Genomic DNA, 19,182 nt, shown 5'->3' with positions numbered 1-19,182 from the left:
AATTGCTCTGTCCCATTTGCTTTAACACAGTAACTACTCAAGCATGTAATAGCCCCCTCAAACAGCTGATCAGCTGGGGTGCTGAGTCAGACCACCATGGATCATCAGTCTTAAAGGGAGTGTCCACTAATCAGAGAACCCCTTCTGAATCCCTATGTTTCCCCCAACAAAAAATAATGCCTGTACTCGATTCTGGTGCCAGCACTGTTCCATTGGTGTTAACGCGGGCTCTCCCGGGGATCGCTTGACATTATGTCACGTGATCCCTGCGGCCAGTCTGTTCTGGCTTCCCTCTCCTCTCCTACGAATGTAAGTGACATCCAGAGGAAGAGAGAGACCAGCAGCAGCTCTCATTTCCTCCAAATATCTTGATTTGTCCGAAGGCAGGGAGAGTGCAGCCAGCACTAATTGACCACATGTGACTTAAAAATGTCATGCGTGACCCAACAGTGCCAGTGGCGACACCCTGCTGAAATAGCACCGGAGGTGAGTATAGGCATTATTATTTTACTGGGGGGAAACCTAGTGATTCAGTAGGGGTTGGCCATGTAGTAAACAACATCTTTAAAGGACTTAAAAACTTAATTCTAGCTATGTTTTATTAGTTGCTTGATTATTAAAATTTTAGGTCCAATAGTGACAACTTTCTGGTGTAAAAAAAAAAAATATCAAAGAGCGATTCCCCATTTTGTCTGCGTCCACCTTGCAGTACACGCTGATGCAGATTTGGTATTCTGGATATTACGCATGCTGTAGTGCAGGTCCCCCAGGTAATTGCCGGTGTCCTTTTAGGTGATGGATGTTTCCACAGAGTGTGCTGGTACTACTCCATGCCATGCTAGTTGTTCAGTGATTTCAAAATCATGAGGATGGTGTAATCCAAACAGTTACCTAGGATTATAATGTAAGCAGTGGATAACAAGCATGATATATTGCCTTTTTCCACTGTCTGTGTGTAGAGAACACTTCACTATTTTTCTGTAATTGAATCTATGACGATATACATCACGTTTATTATAGTGCGCCCTGGAGTACTCTTTGTTCTCCGTAGCTCATACACTTCAGCATTGGCCGGCCACGTCCGGTGTAGCATTTAAATGCAGTTATTTATCATCTGAATCTGGAAATCTGTCTCCAGTTGTCTACCCTGTCGTCCATTGTAATACTGAAGTTGAGAAATAATGGTCTAAAATTGATTAGGTATCTACTCATAATGTTCAGCATTTTTATGCCTCCTAATCTCTGCTAGTCCTGGGGAGAAAAGTTCTTATGGGCTACCCCAATTACAGTATAGGAAAAGTTCCTGCTCTATCCAAATTTACAATGTAATTGCCAGGTAGTACAATTAGCTAAACTTGCCTGGAGAATATCCCTGTGTATATTTTAAAGGGAATTTGTCAGCATATTTTTGCTATTTTATCTGAGAGCTGCCTAATCTAGGGCTAGTGAGCCTGATTCCAGGGATGTATCACTTACTAAGCTTTAAGTTTCAATACAATCAGTGTTTTATCAGCAGGAGATTATCACTGCCTGACTAGGTCTCGTGCAGGCCAGTCAGGTTAATCTGTGTAACCCCGCCCCCACCACTGATCGGCAGCTTGCTGACAATGCACCGTGTAAACAAGAAGCTACCAATCATGGATGTGGGCGTTGTTAGACACAGCTCAGCATTTTGATCACTGCAACATCTATGTCACACAGTGACAAGGGACAGTGGGCACCTAGCTCATCCCTCGAACTATCCCTGTCCCCCGGATTACCCCGGATGATGGAGACGCCGGAGTCTCGTACCTAAATATTCTCCTTATTTAACCTTTATCTGATCCCTCCCCCACCCAGGGAGGTGAGGGGCTGAAGTATATAGGAAAACACTAAACAGACAGACAGGGGTAAACAGACAGGTATAAAAGAAAACTACAATCATACAAATACACTCACAAAACAACAGAGTGTGAAACAACAGAGGAGGTATAGGAAGGGGAAACCAAATGTGTGAGGATAAGGATAAACATGCAAACAAACTCCATACAACAATCTCCAGAAAAACTCTCCAAAACACTGAACACCAAACCAGGAATTAGAACTATCACTGGCAACTCCCCATATATACCAGAGGGGAGTGGCTAACACAGAACAGCTGAGACAATTCAGGATGGAGAGTTCCAGGAGATCAACTGAACTGATTAACCCTTGCCATGACAGAGCAAGGAAAACCTTCACAGTTTAATAGAATGGTGAAGTGGTTCTAATAAGTGCAGGAGTTTGTGTAACAGACACTGCGATCTTCTGGCTCTTCTCTGTCGCGGTATCCCCGTGACCATCTACATCAGATAAAACAGGGATTCTATCAATCTGCATCAAGCAGTCCAGTAAGTGACACATCCCTGGAATCAGGCTCTCTTGCCCTATATTATGCTGCTTTCGGGTTACATAGCATAAACCTGCTGACAGATTCCCTTCAACATTGCCATAGGCCAGTATTCACAAAATGGAAGTTAAAATATTACTATTTGCATCTGTGGTCACTTTCTTTGCCTGTACCAGCAGACCGCTGTACTGTTGGATACCCCAGGTCAGGTTAACTGGGCATAGTCAGTACTACACCCAACACCATTTGTATTTTTTCTCAGTCGCACCCTTTCTCCTTCAATTCCTTTTTCTCTCCCTCATTCCATAGCATTTTGAAGCTCACCATCCACTTCTGTTCGTCTCTTTTCCAGGACCTTTTGGCAAATTTTCATATACGGAATGACTGTCACACACAAACAGATGCAGCAGTACTCTGCCTCTACTCCTGTATTCTTAGATAGGCTAATCTTTATTTTGTTTTACTGGCTTATAAAGTGACAATAATTTCCACACGCCTTTACAGAGATCGTTATCATAATCCCCTCCGTATATAAATATCTGTCCTGTCCTAATGCCTCCTAATGGCCCCACATGCTCCATATGGGGGTGAGCTGAGAATCTGGAGGTGACATACATCTATGACTTGTTTAGGTTTTGTGTCATACACCTAAGTGGCTAACTTATTAAAGGGTTTATGCAGGATGTAGTTTTTAGGCCCATAGTAAAAAGAAACAAGAACAGGGGGGTGGTTGCTACCAACTGTCCTGTTGTGCCCGGGGCTGATCTCTGCCGGCATACAGCAGACACTCACTGCTCCTACCGGGGACTCAGTGGTCTAACTGCTTGGAGATGGCTGTCAATCAGCATGATGTTGGTAGTCACGCCCTGTCAACAGAGCAGCCGGAAGAGGAAGAGCTGCACTTGTTGATGTTGAGCAGCTTAATTGTCGACAGGAGCGGTCAATTACTGGTGAAGGTGCAAGCACTGTGAAGAACAGGCAGGTTTTCAGCAACTACCCACCTGTTAGTTTTTAGTAAAAAAAACATAATAAATAGTCCTGGATGAACCTTTTAATAGTCAAACTCATACTATTAGATCAGGTAGGCTGGCAGTTACCCTATAGTACTCCAAAATGTTAATTTTCCCAGTGTCCCCCTTTAGGAAAACATGCATCCTGAAGAAGGAAAAGTAGATTAGAAGAGGCAGTCATGGATTGCAAGGAATGTAAGTCTCTGCCGCAATATAGCAAATGGCTGAAAATGGGATCAAATATAGAAAGGGTATGTCTTTTTTTAACTTCTATTTCTCCATAGGCTCGGAGACTTGTAAAATGACAAGTTTTTCTTACCCTGCCCGGCTCCAGCTCTACTTCTCCTTCTTTGCTGAGCTTGTGCAGTAGTGGCGTCACATCTACATCACTTGTAACCGCTGTAGTCGATCACTGGACTTGGCGGCTCTGCTTATGTAGATGACACAAGTTTCTGAGGTCAGTACTGTAGACATGATGTCACTGCTGCAGCCCATCAACAAAGACCAGGGCAGCGGCAGAGAGGCAGTGCTGAACCCAGGGAGGGTGAGTTAAAGCTCAGTTTGCTGTTTTGCACATCTCTGAGCCTGTGAAGGAATAAAAATTAAGATGATAAACTTTTTAATTTCACATGTTCTTGAACAATAGACATTGACAAACATACACTACACGCTATTTTTCTAATATTGTTTTCAGAATATACCAGAATTCTCTGAATTATTGAATGCCTTTCTTTGGTTCCTTTCCAGGCAATTTCTCCGAGTCCTTCCTCTACCCAGTGAAAACTGGAGCTCTTTGGTTGAAGAATGGTGCTGCCACCCTGATCCCTTTGCCAATCGAAGTTGCCTGCCCAAGGTTAACGACTGCTTTCTGGGAGACACGTTCCTTTTAGTGAATAAAGCAAATATTTCAGACCCCTCTAGAGAGACTAATGAGATGTCATCTGTTCTTCATCCCGTTGATGAAAATGTCTCAGTAAGTTATTAGTGTTAATGACATCAACTAATTGGTACATTTATATTGCCCAGTATAACTTTATTATCTCAAATGAGGTTTATTCCAGGCAGAAGGAGACTCCTAATCTCTCTGTTAGTGGTTCTGAGAGCGGTTATCAAATACCATGTGAAATAAGTTTGTGGGTGAAATGATGTTATTCATTTTCCCTGACAATATTGCATGTCAGTGCTCGATCATCTCTTCCTGTGGGAGTTAAATGGCAGCGAGCCCTGCTGCTTGCATTTTCTTCTGAACTTCAGCAGGAAGAATTGGCGCATTGAATGCGTTGGTTGAAATTTTACTCTTGGGTCTTACATTGGAACATTTCTTAATATGTATTTGGAAAAATATTATTTTCAATAAACAACTGAGGCAAGTTACACATACAAGATAGCATGGCGAAAGCACAAAATTCGGGCCCCCAACGATCACTAGAATGGTTGAACTGTGTCCCTGGTTCTCTCTGGGCTACAGTATTGCAACTTGGGGTACAGTTAGGTGGAGGGGCAGATCAAGCATGCAGATTGCTTCATATGAGAGGGTTCTACTAACATTTGATATTGATTTCCTATTATTAGCATAGGTCATCAATATTCGATCAGTGAGGCTCCAACACCTGGCTCCTCCAGTGATCAGCTGGTAGCTGCTTCCTGCACTGCTCGATTCAAAGTGTACCGCCACTGCTAGGTACTGCACATCAGCACCCATTAAATGTCTACATCTAGCCGTCAGCACAACTAATAACAGCTGATTGGTAGGGGGTGCCGAGTGTCAGTCCTCCACTCATCTGTTCTTCGTATGACAGCCCAACAATATCAAATGCCCTATGAACTCTATTAAGGGTCTGTTTACACAGACCGACCAGCGGCACAGTGCGACCTCGAATCGGAAAACTTTTACCGATCGGCCAGGGGTGTCAAACTCATGTTCACCGAGGGTCATATCAGCATTATGGTTGGCCTTAAAGGGCCACTTGTAATTGTAAGGGCTAATGCAGACGGTCGTGTAACATGGTACGAGCACGACTGCAGTGCACAGACTGGCCAGGGGCTATATGACAGCTGTCCTTAGGTAGTAAGGCTCAGAGAGCTGTCCCTGCGTAATAGGACTATAAAAGAGCTGTCTCTGTGTAGTAGAGCTAAGAGTGCTGTCCCTGGGTAGTACGGCTAAGAAAGCTGTCCCTGTGTAGTAGGGCTAAGAGCGCTATTTCTGGGTAGTAAGGCTAAGAGAGCTGTCCCTGGGTTGTAGGGCTATAAGTGCTTTCTCTGGATAGTAGTGCTAAGAGTGCTGTCCCTGGGTAGAAGAGCTAAGAGAGCTGTCCCTGAGTAGTAGAGCTAAGAGAGTTGTCCCTGGGTAGTAGAGCTAAGAGAGTTGTCCCTGGGTAGTAGAGCTAAGAGAGCTGTCCCTGGGTAGTAGAGCTAAGAGAGCTGTCCCTGGGTAGTAGAGCTAAGAGAGCTGTCCCTGGGTAGTAGAGCTAAGAGAGCTGGCCCTGGGTAGTAGAGCTAAGAGAGCTGTCCCTGGGTAGTAGAGCTAAGAGAGCTGTCCCTGGGTAGTAGAGCTAAGAGAGCTGTCCCTGGGTAGTAGAGCTAAGAGAGCTGTCCCTGGGTAGTAGAGCTAAGAGAGCTGTCCCTGGGTAGTAGAGCTAAGAGAGCTGTCCCTGGGTAGTAGAGCTAAGAGAGCTGTCCCTGGGTAGTAGAGCTAAGAGAGCTGTCCCTGGGTTATAGGGATATAAGTGCTGTCTCTGAGTAATAGGGCTAAGAGTGCTGTTCCTGGATAGTAGGGCTAAGAGAGCAATCCCTGGGTAGTAGAGCTAAGAGAGTTGTCCCTGGCTTGTAGGGCTATAAGAGTGCTGTCTCTGGGTAATAGAGATAAGAGTGCTGCCCTTGGCTTGGATTTTCTGCTCCCTACGCTATGTACTGCCTGCATCTGCTCTGATTCAAAGATGGAACCTGCTCCCTTGATGGTCTCTGCTATGTACTGGCTGCCTCAGTTCTGATTTAAAGACTTCAAAGATGGCACCTGGTCCTTGTGCTGGCGTCTCCCCCCTCTACTAAGCGCTTGCTGCGTAAATTCAGATTTCAAGATAACACCAGCCCCTGTGCTGGCTCCACTCCCTCTGCCATGCGCTGGCTGTGTCTATGTAGAACGCAGCCAGGGCTTAGTATAGGGGGTGGCACTAGCACAGGGGGTGGGTGCGATCTTGGATTTTGAGCTCCGGCGCACTCCTCCACACTGCTCTTTAAAAGCATCGGCAGTAAACGCAGAACTACTGTCTCTCCATACAGGGAAAGTGGCGAGCCGGTCCTTCTATGTTCTGACCTCACAGGCCATATAACATGTAATGGCAGGCTGGATTTGCCCCGCGGATCTTGAGTTTGACACCCCTGTGATCTGTCATCTTTTATGCTGCATCAAAGGTCATTTTACCCGATAAATTAGCGTTTTTCTCCTTTTTCGGGTTAGCATGGCAACCGGTTTACACAACAAGATAGTCATGAAATGAGCCTTTTTAACAATGCTCAATCACAATTATATTGCAGTGTAAATGCCCCTTAAAGTCTCTGGTGCTTACAAAGATAGCCATCTTCCCATCTTCAGTTCTATAGACTGTAAATTGATTAGTACCCATGCCATGCCACCAAACTCCTGGTTGCCCACTGGTCTCTTTATTGAGACCTTTGTGGCCAGTACACGCGATCATTTTGTTTGACTTTTGTGTAGGTCATACTAGCTGTCCACGTGTAAAAATGGCATTTGCGTACATGGAGTGTATATAATTCACATGCATTGGGTATATAGTATATATAAAATGTTCATTTACATCTGCTTTGGCTGTGTGCATCATAAAGTACCAACATAATAACCAAGCATGGACCTCGACATCTATTTTTTTTTTTTATCCAGAGCACAATAAACTTTAGAACATTTTCTTCTATTTCATTGTTGTCAGGTTCACACAGGGCTATTTGTGTGCATGCAAAAAGCGTTTATTTCTTTTGTCCTCCCTTTATGATGTACATTAAAACCATTATTCTCAGGATTATTATTTGCTTTTGCGGCTGCTTCATGTTTGTAGTTTTTTTATTGATGGCATTATTGTATTGTGACCCAGCACAGGCAGATGTACCGCACAGTCAATAAAAGAGTTGGGACTAACAGCGGTTTGCTCTCCTCTATAAAGTAACTCTGACATTAGGACCAAGCAGTTTTCGAGAGCGGAGCGGTGCAGATGTTTAATATATTGTGTCGGTGCTCTTCTGTGTTATGGTGAGCTTGGACAAGCGAGCGCTGGAAAAGACAGATGTCACTGAATGCCAGCACAATAGAGTTCAGCCTGCCCTCCCCAGGGGGGATAGAAAATTATACATTCTTTGACGAAAGGTGTAATGTGACATTTAAGTGACATTTTTCTGGCTTACAGAAATCAAAGGAAAATACCAAAGTCGTTTGCAAGCGTTGCAAAGCAATACTGGGAGAGACGGTGTCATCAGGTATGTAAAGGAGAAGCAATCCTAATAGCAGGCTGACAATAAAAGGCACATCCCGCTTTCTTGTTAAGGACACGGCCGGCTGCTTTTACATAAGGTGTAGCATTATAAGGGAAAGATAAGGCAAAGTTTTCACGCTCTCAGTAAATCAAGTCACTGCCTATTGTCACCGGATTTTTTGTAATTCAGAATGTGATATTCAATGAATAGTTTTTCCAAATAGCTCATTATTTCCAAATTAAACCCTCGAGAGTCACGGTGGAGTGATTGATCAATGCATTGCATTTTGAATGGAGCAGGTAGATTCACAGTCTCATTGTCAAGGGCATTGGTGACCCAGATAATATTTCTTGTAAATACTATGCCAGGCAGTAGGATCAGAAATAACCCTCTTTCTGCTCTTGTTGGAATTCACGAAGGCTCCTTCAGACGAGCTTATTTAACGTGTGCAAAACTGACCGCATGCGACCAGCACACTGACCAATGCAAGTTACTTCACATGAGTTTTTTTACATATGAACTCATGGCCTGTGTGTTAAAAAAATCGAAAAATGCACTAATTTAATCCGCCTGGGTTCAATGAGCCAGTTTACGTCCAGAAAAAAACTAATGATTTTTCATCTGTATTGTCATCCGTGTGTCCATTATTTATGTCCCTGTACAATCCTTATATCTGTTTTGTTCATCTGTATGGCATCTGATTCTTATTCGCAGCAGGGTGGCTCAGTGGTTAGCATTGTTACTTTGCAGCGCTGGGGTCCTGGATTCAAATCCCACCAAGGACAACATCTGTAAGGAGTTTGTATGTTCTCCCTGTGTTTGTGTGGGTTTCCTCCGGGTTCTCCAGTTTCCTTCCACACTCCAAACACATACTGATAGGGAATCTACAGTATATACCCTAAGCGCAACCATTTTTTTTTATACTGGTTTCTTTGTCACTTTGTTTTTTTTTCCTATGTTTTTATTTCTTTTTAGAAGCTATCAAGTATCATATCACTGAAGTCATGATTCTGCCATCTTCTGAAGCATACAGCATGATTGCAAGGTAAACATTAAGCTGTGAACAATGAATAAAAGCTGTGACCTGTTCGCTTTCAGTGACTTGTTCATTTGCTATCAATAAAAGCTGTGACCTGTTCTCTTGCTATGAACAGTGAATAAAGGCTGTGACTTGTTCGCTTGGTAAATCCTGTTCACTTGCTGTGAACAGTCAATAAACGCTGTGACCTGTTCACTTTCTATTGATCATGGTCAATGAAAGCTGTTACCTGTTCGCTTGCTATGATCAATGAATGAAAGCTGTGACATGTTCGCTTGCTGTGATCAATGAATAAAAGCTGTGACCTGTTCGCTTGCTGTGATCAATGAATAAAAGCTGTGACATGTTCGCTTGCTGTGATCAATGAATAAAAGCTGTTACCTGTTCGCTTGCTGTGATCAATGAATAAAAGCTGTGACATGTTCGCTTGCTGTGATCAATGAATAAAAGCTGTGACATGTTCGCTTGCTGTGATCAATGAATAAAAGCTGTGACATGTTCGCTTGCTGTGATCAATGAATAAAAGCTGTGACATGTTCGCTTGCTGTGATCAATGAATAAAAGCTGTGACATGTTCGCTTGCTGTGATCAATGAATAAAAGCTGTGACATGTTCGCTTGCTGTGATCAATGAATAAAAGCTGTTACCTGTTCGCTTGCTGTGATCAATGAATAAAAGCTGTGACATGTTCGCTTGCTGTGATCAATGAATAAAAGCTGTTACCTGTTCGCTTGCTGTGATCAATGAATAAAAGCTGTTACCTGTTCGCTTGCTGTGATCAATGAATAAAAGCTGTGACATGTTCGCTTGCTGTGATCAATGAATAAAAGCTGTGACATGTTCGCTTGCTGTGATCAATGAATAAAAGCTGTGACATGTTCGCTTGCTGTGATCAATGAATAAAAGCTGTGACATGTTCGCTTGCTGTGATCAATGAATAAAAGCTGTTACCTGTTCGCTTGCTGTGATCAATGAATAAAAGCTGTGACATGTTCGCTTGCTGTGATCAATGAATAAAAGCTTGATATGTTCGCGTGCTATAAACAGTCAATGAAAGCTGTGACCGGTTCGCTTGAAAAGACCGGTTCGCTTGAAAAGACCTGTTCGCTTGCTATGATCAATGAATGAAATCTGTGACCTGTTCGCTTGCTGTGATCAATGAATGAAAGCTGTGACCTGTTCGCTTGCTATGATCAATGAATGAAAGCTGTGACCTGTTCGCTTGCTATGATCAATGAATGAAAGCTGTGACCTGTTCGCTTGCTATGATCAATGAATAAAAGCTATGTCCTGTTCGCTTGCTATGAACAGTCAATGAAAGCTGTGACCGGTTCGCTTGCAAAGACCTGTTTGCTTGCTATGATCAATGAATGAAAGCTGTGACCTGTTCACTTGCTATGATCAATGAATGAAAGCCATGACCTGTTCGCTTGCTATGATCAATGAATAAAAGCTATGTCCTGTTCGCTTGCTATGAACAGTCAATGAAAGCTGTGACCGGTTCGCTTGCAAAGACCTATTCACTTGCTATGATCAATGAATAAAAGCAGTGACCTCTTGGCTTGCTGTGTATAACACTACTGTATTTTTATATGGTAAATGACTTTTGCTCTCATAATCAGTATGTAGGAAACCAGTTTGAGTAACAAGTAAATTGTTCTCATTGATCTGAGTAATTAACCGTTAAACACGTCCACAATCTGCAGGAAGCAGGTTTGGTAATTGCGGTTATGTTGCAGCACTCACGGGTACAGGCAGCGTGTCCTGTTAATATAGGGCAAGTATGACGTATGCTGCGGTCAAGATGGGTTTACCTGCTTTGGTTCTTGACATTGAATTATTTGTCTAAAAAAATAAATAAAAGAGAATATTTTTTTTGTTTGTTTTTTTGATACAAGAACAACATATAAAATGTGTGTCTCGTTGTTCTCTGGTAACTCTGGAGCAAGCACGGATTCCATTATATACAGTAGGGTGCTGACAGCAGATGCAGAGAATTGATCATGTAGAGGCTTTATTTCAGCCTAATGACCACTTACCATTAACTTGCCTGTCTTTCCAATGATACTTAACATGGATACACACTGTGAAGACTGATCTTTATTTCTACAGGACGCAGTTTGTGGAAAGCGTAATTGTCAGGCTTCTGATGGAATTATCTACATCCAGAAGCACCTTTAGGTTTTGTATCCAAGGACAAGATGGCAAGCTCTTCCTACTGGTAAGAAAATGTCATAATCTCACCTATCATTGAGGGAAATCAGACCAGAAGCATATACAGTGCATTGTGAAAGTATTTGGACCCCTTGAACTTTTCTACCTTTTTCCACATTTCTGGCTTCAAACATAAAGATATAAAATTCAAATTTTTTGGGGAAGAATCAACAACGAATGGGACACAATCGTGACGTGGAACGAAATTTATTGGATATTTTAAACTTCTTTAACAAATTAAAATCTGAAAAGTGGGGCGTGCAATATTATTCGGCCCCTTTACTTTCAGTGCAGAAGTTCAGTGAGGATCTCTGAATGATCCAATGTTGTCCTAAATGACTGGTAATGATAAATAGAATCCACCTGTGTGTAATCAAGTCTCCGTATAAATGCACCTGCTCTGTGATAGTCTCAGGGTTCTGTTTCAAGTGCAGAGAGCATCATGAAGACCAAGGAACACACCAGGCAGGTCCGAGATACTGTTATGGCAAAGTTTAAAGCTGGATTTGGATACAAAAAGATTTCCCAAGTTTTAAACATCTCAAGGAGCACTGTGCAAGCGATCATATTGAAATGGAAGGAGACCACTGCAAATCTACCAAGACCCGGCCGTCCCTCTAAACTTTCATCTCGAACAAGGAGAAGACTGATCAGAGATGCAGCCAAAAGGCCCATGATCACTCTGGATAAACTGCAGAGATCTACAGCTGAGGTGGGAGAGTCTGTCCATAGGACAACAATCAGTCGTACATTGCACAAATCTGGCTTTTATGGAAGAGTGTCAAGAAGAAAGCCATTTCTCAAAGATATCCATAAAAAGTCTCATTTGATGTTTGCCACAAGCCACCTGGGAGACACACCAAACATGTGGAATAAGGTCAGATGAAACCAAAATCAAACTTTTTGGCTACAATGCAAAACGATATGTTTGGCGTAAAAGTAACACAGCTCATCACCCTCAAAACACCATCCCCACTGTCAAACATGGTGGTGGCAGCATCATGGTTTGGGCCTGCTTTTCTTCAGCAGGGACAGGGAAGATAATTAAAATTGATGGGAAGATGGACGGAGCAAAATACAGGACCTTTCTGGAAGAAAACCTGTTGGAGTCTGCAAAAGACCTGAGACTGGGACGGAGGTTTATCTTCCAACAAGACAATGATCCCAAACATAAAGCAAAATCTACAATGGAATGGTTCAAAAATAAACGTATCCAGGTGTTAGAATGGCCAAGTCAAAGTCCAGACCTGAATCCAATCGAGAATCTGTGGAAAGAGCTGAAAACTGCTGTTCACAAATGCCCTCCTTCCAACCTCAATGAGCTCGAGCTGTTTTGCAAGGAAGAATGGGCAAGAATTTCAGCCTCTCGATGTTTAAAACTGATAGAGACATACCCCAGCAAAAGGTGGCTCTACAAAGTATTAACTCAAGGGGGCCGAATAATATTGCACTCCCCACTTTTCATTTTTTATTTTTTTAAAAAAGTTTAAAATATCCAATAAATTTCATTCCACTTCACGATTGTGCCCCACTTGTTGTTGATGCTTCCCAAAATTTTATATCTTTATGTTTGAAGCCAGAAATGTGGCAAAAGGTAGAAAAGTTCAAGGGGGCCAAATACTTTCACAATGCACTGTATATAAAGAGGTCCCAAAAGCTAAACTAAAAATGGAGGCCCCTTTTTTATGGATTCAACAGTGCTAGCTAAACAATCCATTTATGCACGTAGGTTCTCTCCAAAGTCTCAAAATTGAACTGTTTAGTTAGAAAAAAATGATACATTTTAAGAAGAAATATTGAATGTTAACTTGACATTTCCATTAAAAGAAGCAGAAATCTTTTCACCTTCCACTAAAGACTGCTGAGGCTCCCTACACTTCTTAATAAATCAAGCCCTTAGTTTTGTAGAATTAATAACTAATAATGAGTCCGGCAGTGGTGGGACATGATATTTTCTTCTGTACTTCTAGTTATTAAAGGGAATATCTGCCTCCAAGCTTGTCAAGAGGGCGGGCTCTTCCTGCTGTGATTGCAGAATTGCACTGGGTGTTCTCAGCCTATCAGAGACCCCATCCTTATACGTTCCCTTTTATAAAAAGCATTATAATATTTCAAATCTTTTTTGAACTGCTGTACAAAAAAATATATAACAGTAAGTATGCTTTAATTTCACTTCTGAATTTAAATTTGCTATAAAATTGGAGAAAATGTATATCACACATTAAAGAATTTGCTTGTGAAATAATCAGATTCACATAGATCTGTTCTGGTAGTAGAGTTGCAAAGGGCATCTCGTTCTACTTGCAGAAATTTTATTTATCGCAGCTCTGTTTAGGGAAAGATTTACCTATGGAAAAATTGCCAATAATGGTTCAAGGCTTAGATTGGTTCTAAGGCAAAGTACAATTTGCCATTTTACCCTTTCTACCATTTTTCCCTTCTGATAAAATTACTTTTCCATGCACTATAGTTATTATTACTGTATTGGAACAATATATTGCAGATCAATCATTTAAAACCATTAATTTTTAGTGTGTGATTTTATATTTTTTTCAACCAACTTTTCCTTCTTTAGCCAATCACTTTTGGCTGCAATGTATTTGTCTTCTCGATAACCACTGTAAACAGCCTGACTTAACCGTTCATCAAAATCAGGGTTGGCCTGTATGCAAAGCAAATAGATGCCAGCTGTGTAACACCGTCAGCATATGCCTGTAACAGCAGTGACCAGAGCTAGCTCCGATTACTGCTGTTTAACCGTTTTAATGCCACTGTCAGTGACTTGTGCACTGGATCCCATTGCCTCCTTATCTGCCATTGCTTGATGCCTGTGGGTTAACAAAGCAGTTGAGGGGCTTGCTGAAGGCCCCCATGGATGCCCTTGACTGTGCTTCATAGGAAATATCAATTTATGTTTCAGTCACCTTAGTATTGCTGAAAAAAAGTTAAAGAAAACATTTTTTTTTTAAATAAAGGTTTATATCGCTTCCCTTTTACCAAATTCAAAATAAAGAAAAGATAGATTGGGTATCATCGTGTCCATGAAAGTCCAATCAAAATATAAAATGATTTTATCCATATGTTATATGACAAAAATATAAAAAATGTAAACTACCAGATTTGCAGCTTTTCAGTCCTGACACTTTCTCGACAAAATGCAATAAAAAGCAATCAAACTATATGGTTTCAATAACAATGTCAGTTCGGTATGCAAAACATCAGCTCCATCGTTGTGGAAAAAAAATGATGTGTCTCTAAAAATGGCGATTTAAAACAATATTAATAGTAGTATTATTATTGATCAAACTTTTGGAATAAAAAGGCGGGAATGAAACTAAAAAGTTAAAAATTGTCTGGTCATCAGTAGGTTAAACAATATGGTTAAAAGGTAAAAAATGGGCAGTTCACAACTTATTTTCTGTAGGCAAAGCTGTTGAGCCATGAAAAGTGATTTCATTATTATAACGATGGAGTTGTACTTAAAGAGAACCGGTCAGGTCATATAATGCTATTAACCTGCAGATGTGGGGTTTATCTGCAGTGTAAAAACATTATGAAGGTGCCCGGCCGCTGTACTGAAAGTGCTATACTCAGGACAAAATGAACTTTATTACTCACGGAAGCAGCCGGATTTCAGTTAAACAAGCGTGTCATCCGTGCTCCAGCCACCACTCACAGCCCTGAGAGCAGTGGTTTTAAGCACACCCAACACTTACAGCCAGCTCTGCACTGCTGATCTGGATGTCAGTCAAAGTGCCAAGGTGTGCTTATAGTATAATGAGCAATGACTGTAGGCTTGTATGACTGAAAGACGGCTGCTCCCGGGAGTAATAAAGTTCATTTTCTCCTGGGTGCCGCAGTTTCTGTACAGTGGCCGGGCATCTTCATAATGCTGTTAACCAGCAGATTAACCCCACATCTGCAGGTAAATAATGTTTCCTGATCCTATAGGTTCCCTTTTTAATATGAGAGTATATCTCCACTGTGAAATATATATATATGTGTGTGTGTGTGTTGTGAGGCAGTGACTGGGATCGTATACGAGGGACGTTATATATCCCCCAGAATGTGTACAGAGACCTATTAAATCCATTGGAGTTCATTGCAGTCACAGACACCGCTGCGGCTGCAATGCAGGAATGAAGGTGAGCATTGACCTGGTCAGGCTATCTGGCTAAGGCAGATTAGTAAAACCCGGCAGGGCCTTCATTTCTTGGAGGAGGCTACAGGAAGGTAGTTGGGTGGCCTCCTCCCTCCAACCCGGGTTTTCCAGTGGCTCTTGCCACAGGTCCTTTAACCGGTTCAGGACCGCCTACTGTACATAAACGTCGGCGCTGCCTGGGCTCTGTGCAGCGCCGACGTTTAAAAACGGTGGGTGGTCCCGCAGCGCTCAGGACCCCCAGGGTCCTGCAAGCGCTGCGGTTCCAGTGCAGAGCGATAGCTCTGACAGGGGACATCATCGGGACCTGATTGGATCAGGTCCCAATGATGTTAACCCTTTGCTATCTTCTATATGCCGCGATCTATAGTGATCGCGGCATATAGAAGATAGTGAGAGGAGAGGGGGTCGTCAACTTACCTCTCCGACGGCCCCCTGATATCTTCCAGGACCTGCCGTTGTTATGGCAGCTGGAGGTCACATGACCGCCTCCAGATCTGCCATATACAGTGGTGGCCAAAAGTATTGGCACCCCTGCAATTCTGTCAGATAATACTCATTTTCTTCCTGAAAATGATTGCAATCACAAATTCTTTGGTCTTATTATCTTCATTTAATTTGCTTTCAAGGAAAAAACACAAAAGAGAATGAAGCAAAAATCAAATCATTGATCATTTCACACAAAACTCCAAAAATGGGCCAGACAAAAGTATTGGCACCCTCAGCCTAATACTTGGTTGCACAACCTTTAGCCAAAATAACTGTGAACAACCGCTTCCGGTAACCATCAATGAGTTTCTTACAATGCTCTGCTGGAATTGTAGACCATTCTTCTTTGACAAACTGCTCCAGGTCCCTGATATTTGAAGGGTGCCATCTCCAAACTGCCATTTTGAGATCTCTCCACAGGTGTTCTATGGGATTCAGGTCTAGACTCATTGCTGGCCACCTTAGAAGTCTCCAGTGCTTTCTCTCAAACCATTTTATAGTGCCTTTGGAAGTGTGTTTTGGGTCATTGTCCTGCTGGAAGACCCATGACCTCTGAGGGAGACCCAGCTTTCTCACACTGGGCCCTACATTATGCTGCAAAATTTTTTGGTAGTCTTCAGACTTCATAGTGCCATGCACACGGTCAAGCAGTCCAGTGCCAGAGGCAGCAAAGCAACCCCAAAACATCAGGGAACCTCCGCCATGTTTGACTGTAGGGACCGTGTTCTTTTCTTTGAATGCCTCTTTTTTTTTTTCCTGTACACTCTATGTTGATGCTTTTTGCTAAAAGCTCTACTTTTGTCTCATCTGACCAGAGAACATTCTTCCAAAACGTTTTAGGCTTTCTCAGGTAAGTTTTGGCAAACTCCAGCCTGGCTTTTTTATGTCTCGGGGTAAGAAGTGGGATCTTCCTGGGTATCCTACCATACAGTCCCTTTTCATTCAGACGCCGATGGATATTACGGGTTGACACTGTTGTACCCTCGGACTGCAGGGCAGCTTGAACTTGTTTGGATGTTAGTCGAGGTTGTTTATCCACCATCCGCACAATCTTGCATTGAAATCTCTCGTCAATTTTTCTTTTCCGTCCACATCTAGGGAGGTTAGCCACAGTGCCATGGGCTTTAAACTTCTTGATGACACTGCGCACAGAAGACACAGGAACATTCAGGTCTTTGGAGATGGACTTGTAGCCTTGAGATTGCTCATGCTTCCTCACAATTTGGTTTCTCAAGTCCTCAGACAGTTCTTTGGTCTTCTTTCTTTTCTCCATGCTCAATGTGGTACACACAAGGACACAGGACAGAGGTTGAGTCAACTTTAATCCATGTTAACTGGCTGCAAGTGTGATTTAGTTATTGCCAACACCTGTTAGGTACCACAGGTAAGTTACTGGTGCTGTTAATTACACGAATTAGAGAAACATCACATGATTTTTCAAACAGTGCCAATACTTTTGTCCACCCCCTTTTTTAGGTTTGGTGTGGAATTATATCCAATTTGGCTTTAGGACAATTCTTTTTGTGTTTTTTCATTGAAGACAAATTAAATGAAGATAATAATACCAAAGAATTTGTGATTGCAATCATTTTCAGGAAGAAACTGCGTATTATCTGACAGAATTGCAGGGGTGCCAATACTTTTGGCCACCACTGTATGGTGTCCTGCTAGGCTCAGCCTGCAGGTGAAGCCTGACAGGAGACACAGTGTGAAACAGTCAGCAAAGATGTCATGTAATGTAATACATGTCTATTACATTGCATGACATCAGTGATTAGAAAAGTAAAAATTAATGTCCCATACAGGGACTAAGTAAAAATGTAAAAAAAATGTTTTCAAACTGTTAAAAAAAAATCACAAAATAAATAAATAAAATATTAAACCAATAAATCCGTATATTTATGCAAAAACAAAAAAAGTACACATATTTGGTATCGCCGCGTCCGAAACAACCCGATCTATAAAACTGTCACACTAATTAACTCCTTCTGTGCACACCGTAATAAAAATAAATAAAAAACGGAGCAAAAAACTATGCTTTTTCATCATATCGCCAAACAAAAAGTGGAAAAAAATGCGATCAAAAAGCAAAATGGAAATAAAAATGGTACCGCTGAAAACGTCATACAGCTCCATCAGCCGAAAAATAAAAAAGTTATAGCGCTCAGAATAAAGCGATGCAGAAAAAATATTTTTTCTATAAAATTGTTTTATTGTGTAAAAGTGCCAAAACATAAAAAAAATATACAGTAAGTGTAGTATCGCTGTAAACGTACTGACCCGAAGAATACTTCTGCCTTATCACTTTTACCACACGCAGAACGGCATAAAAAAAAAACCTCAAAAAACAATTCCTGAATTGTTGGTTTTTGTTAATTTTACCTCCCAAAAAACGGAATAGAAAGCGATCAAAAAATGTCACGTACCCAAAAATGGTACCAATAAAAATGTCAACTCGTCCCGCAAAAAACAAGCCGTCACATGACTCTGTCGGCCGAAATATGGAAAAATTATAGCTCTCAAAATATGGCGATGCAAAAACTAGATTTTGCAAAAAAAAAGCGTCTCTTAGTGTGTGACAGCTGTCAGTCATAAAAACTCGATATAAATCCGGTATCTCTGTAATCGCACCGACCCGAAGAATAAAGTAATCTAATCAGTTATATCACACGAGGAACGGCGTAAAAAATAAATAAAACCAATTCTTCACCTGCTACTGATTTGTTTATTATGTCTCCCAAAGATCGCAGTAAGGCTCTGCTCACATTTATCCTGTGCTCTGCGCTAAGCGCTTACACCAGAGTTTCCATGTAAATCTCTGAAATACGTGATTCAGCCGGAACCCATGATGGAAGATTCCCTGTAATGAGGCAGATATAGGCCACTGTGGATAGCGTCTGGCCTGTGATCCCACAGTGTCAGTTTTTTTAGGCGTGCATAAAAGTGCGGTTGGCCACAGTTTTGTGCACTTCTGAAAAAAAGGACACCGCTAAACAGAGGCCAGACGGAGTCCAGAGTAACTCTGCTGCCTCATTACAGCGAATGGATCCCGCAGGGGTTTCATCTGAATAACATCACTTGGAAATTTAGATGGAAACCCCGATGTAAGTGCTCAGCATAGAGCGCCGGATAAATGTTACGTAAAATGTTCCCAATAAAAGCTTCAACTCAGTCCTCAAAAAAAGCTAGTCCCCACTCAGGTCCGTCATCTGTTAAAAATATTCCAAGTTACTGGTAGCAGAAAGGCTCTGGAAAAGCAAAATGGTCCTTGCCCCCCAAAAGAAATTCAGAAAATTTTTTGCTCCCAAATCCAAATGCCTATTCTACAATAATTTGTTCTCCAATTGTCAAATAGCGCTCCGTCCCTCCCAGATCTCGCCGTATGGCTAAGTGGTACGATTCAGCCACATATGGGGTATTG

General features: G+C 41.8%; 1 protein-coding gene across 2 annotated transcripts in view; it reads left to right on the top strand.

The window, feature by feature from the left end:
* UBE3D (ubiquitin protein ligase E3D) overlaps positions 1-19,182 on the top strand; it is a 224,313-nt gene that overhangs the window by 49,146 nt on the left and 155,985 nt on the right. For both annotated transcript variants that reach the window (XM_073675630.1, XM_073675631.1), the window contains exons 4-7: positions 4,126-4,351; positions 7,794-7,863; positions 8,836-8,905; positions 11,012-11,120. In XM_073675630.1, coding sequence (XP_073531731.1) covers positions 4,126-4,351; positions 7,794-7,863; positions 8,836-8,905; positions 11,012-11,120 — 475 coding nt within the window. The remainder of the gene's footprint in view (positions 1-4,125; positions 4,352-7,793; positions 7,864-8,835; positions 8,906-11,011; positions 11,121-19,182) is intronic.

This window comes from Phyllobates terribilis, unplaced genomic scaffold, assembly GCF_046119375.1.
Source record: "Phyllobates terribilis strain yellow unplaced genomic scaffold, ASM4611937v1 Scaffold_3__8_contigs__length_932513732, whole genome shotgun sequence".
Taxonomy (NCBI): Eukaryota; Metazoa; Chordata; class Amphibia; order Anura; family Dendrobatidae; genus Phyllobates; species Phyllobates terribilis.
The sequence above is the reverse complement of the archived record's forward strand: the minus strand, read 5'-3'. Positions and strand labels throughout refer to the sequence as shown.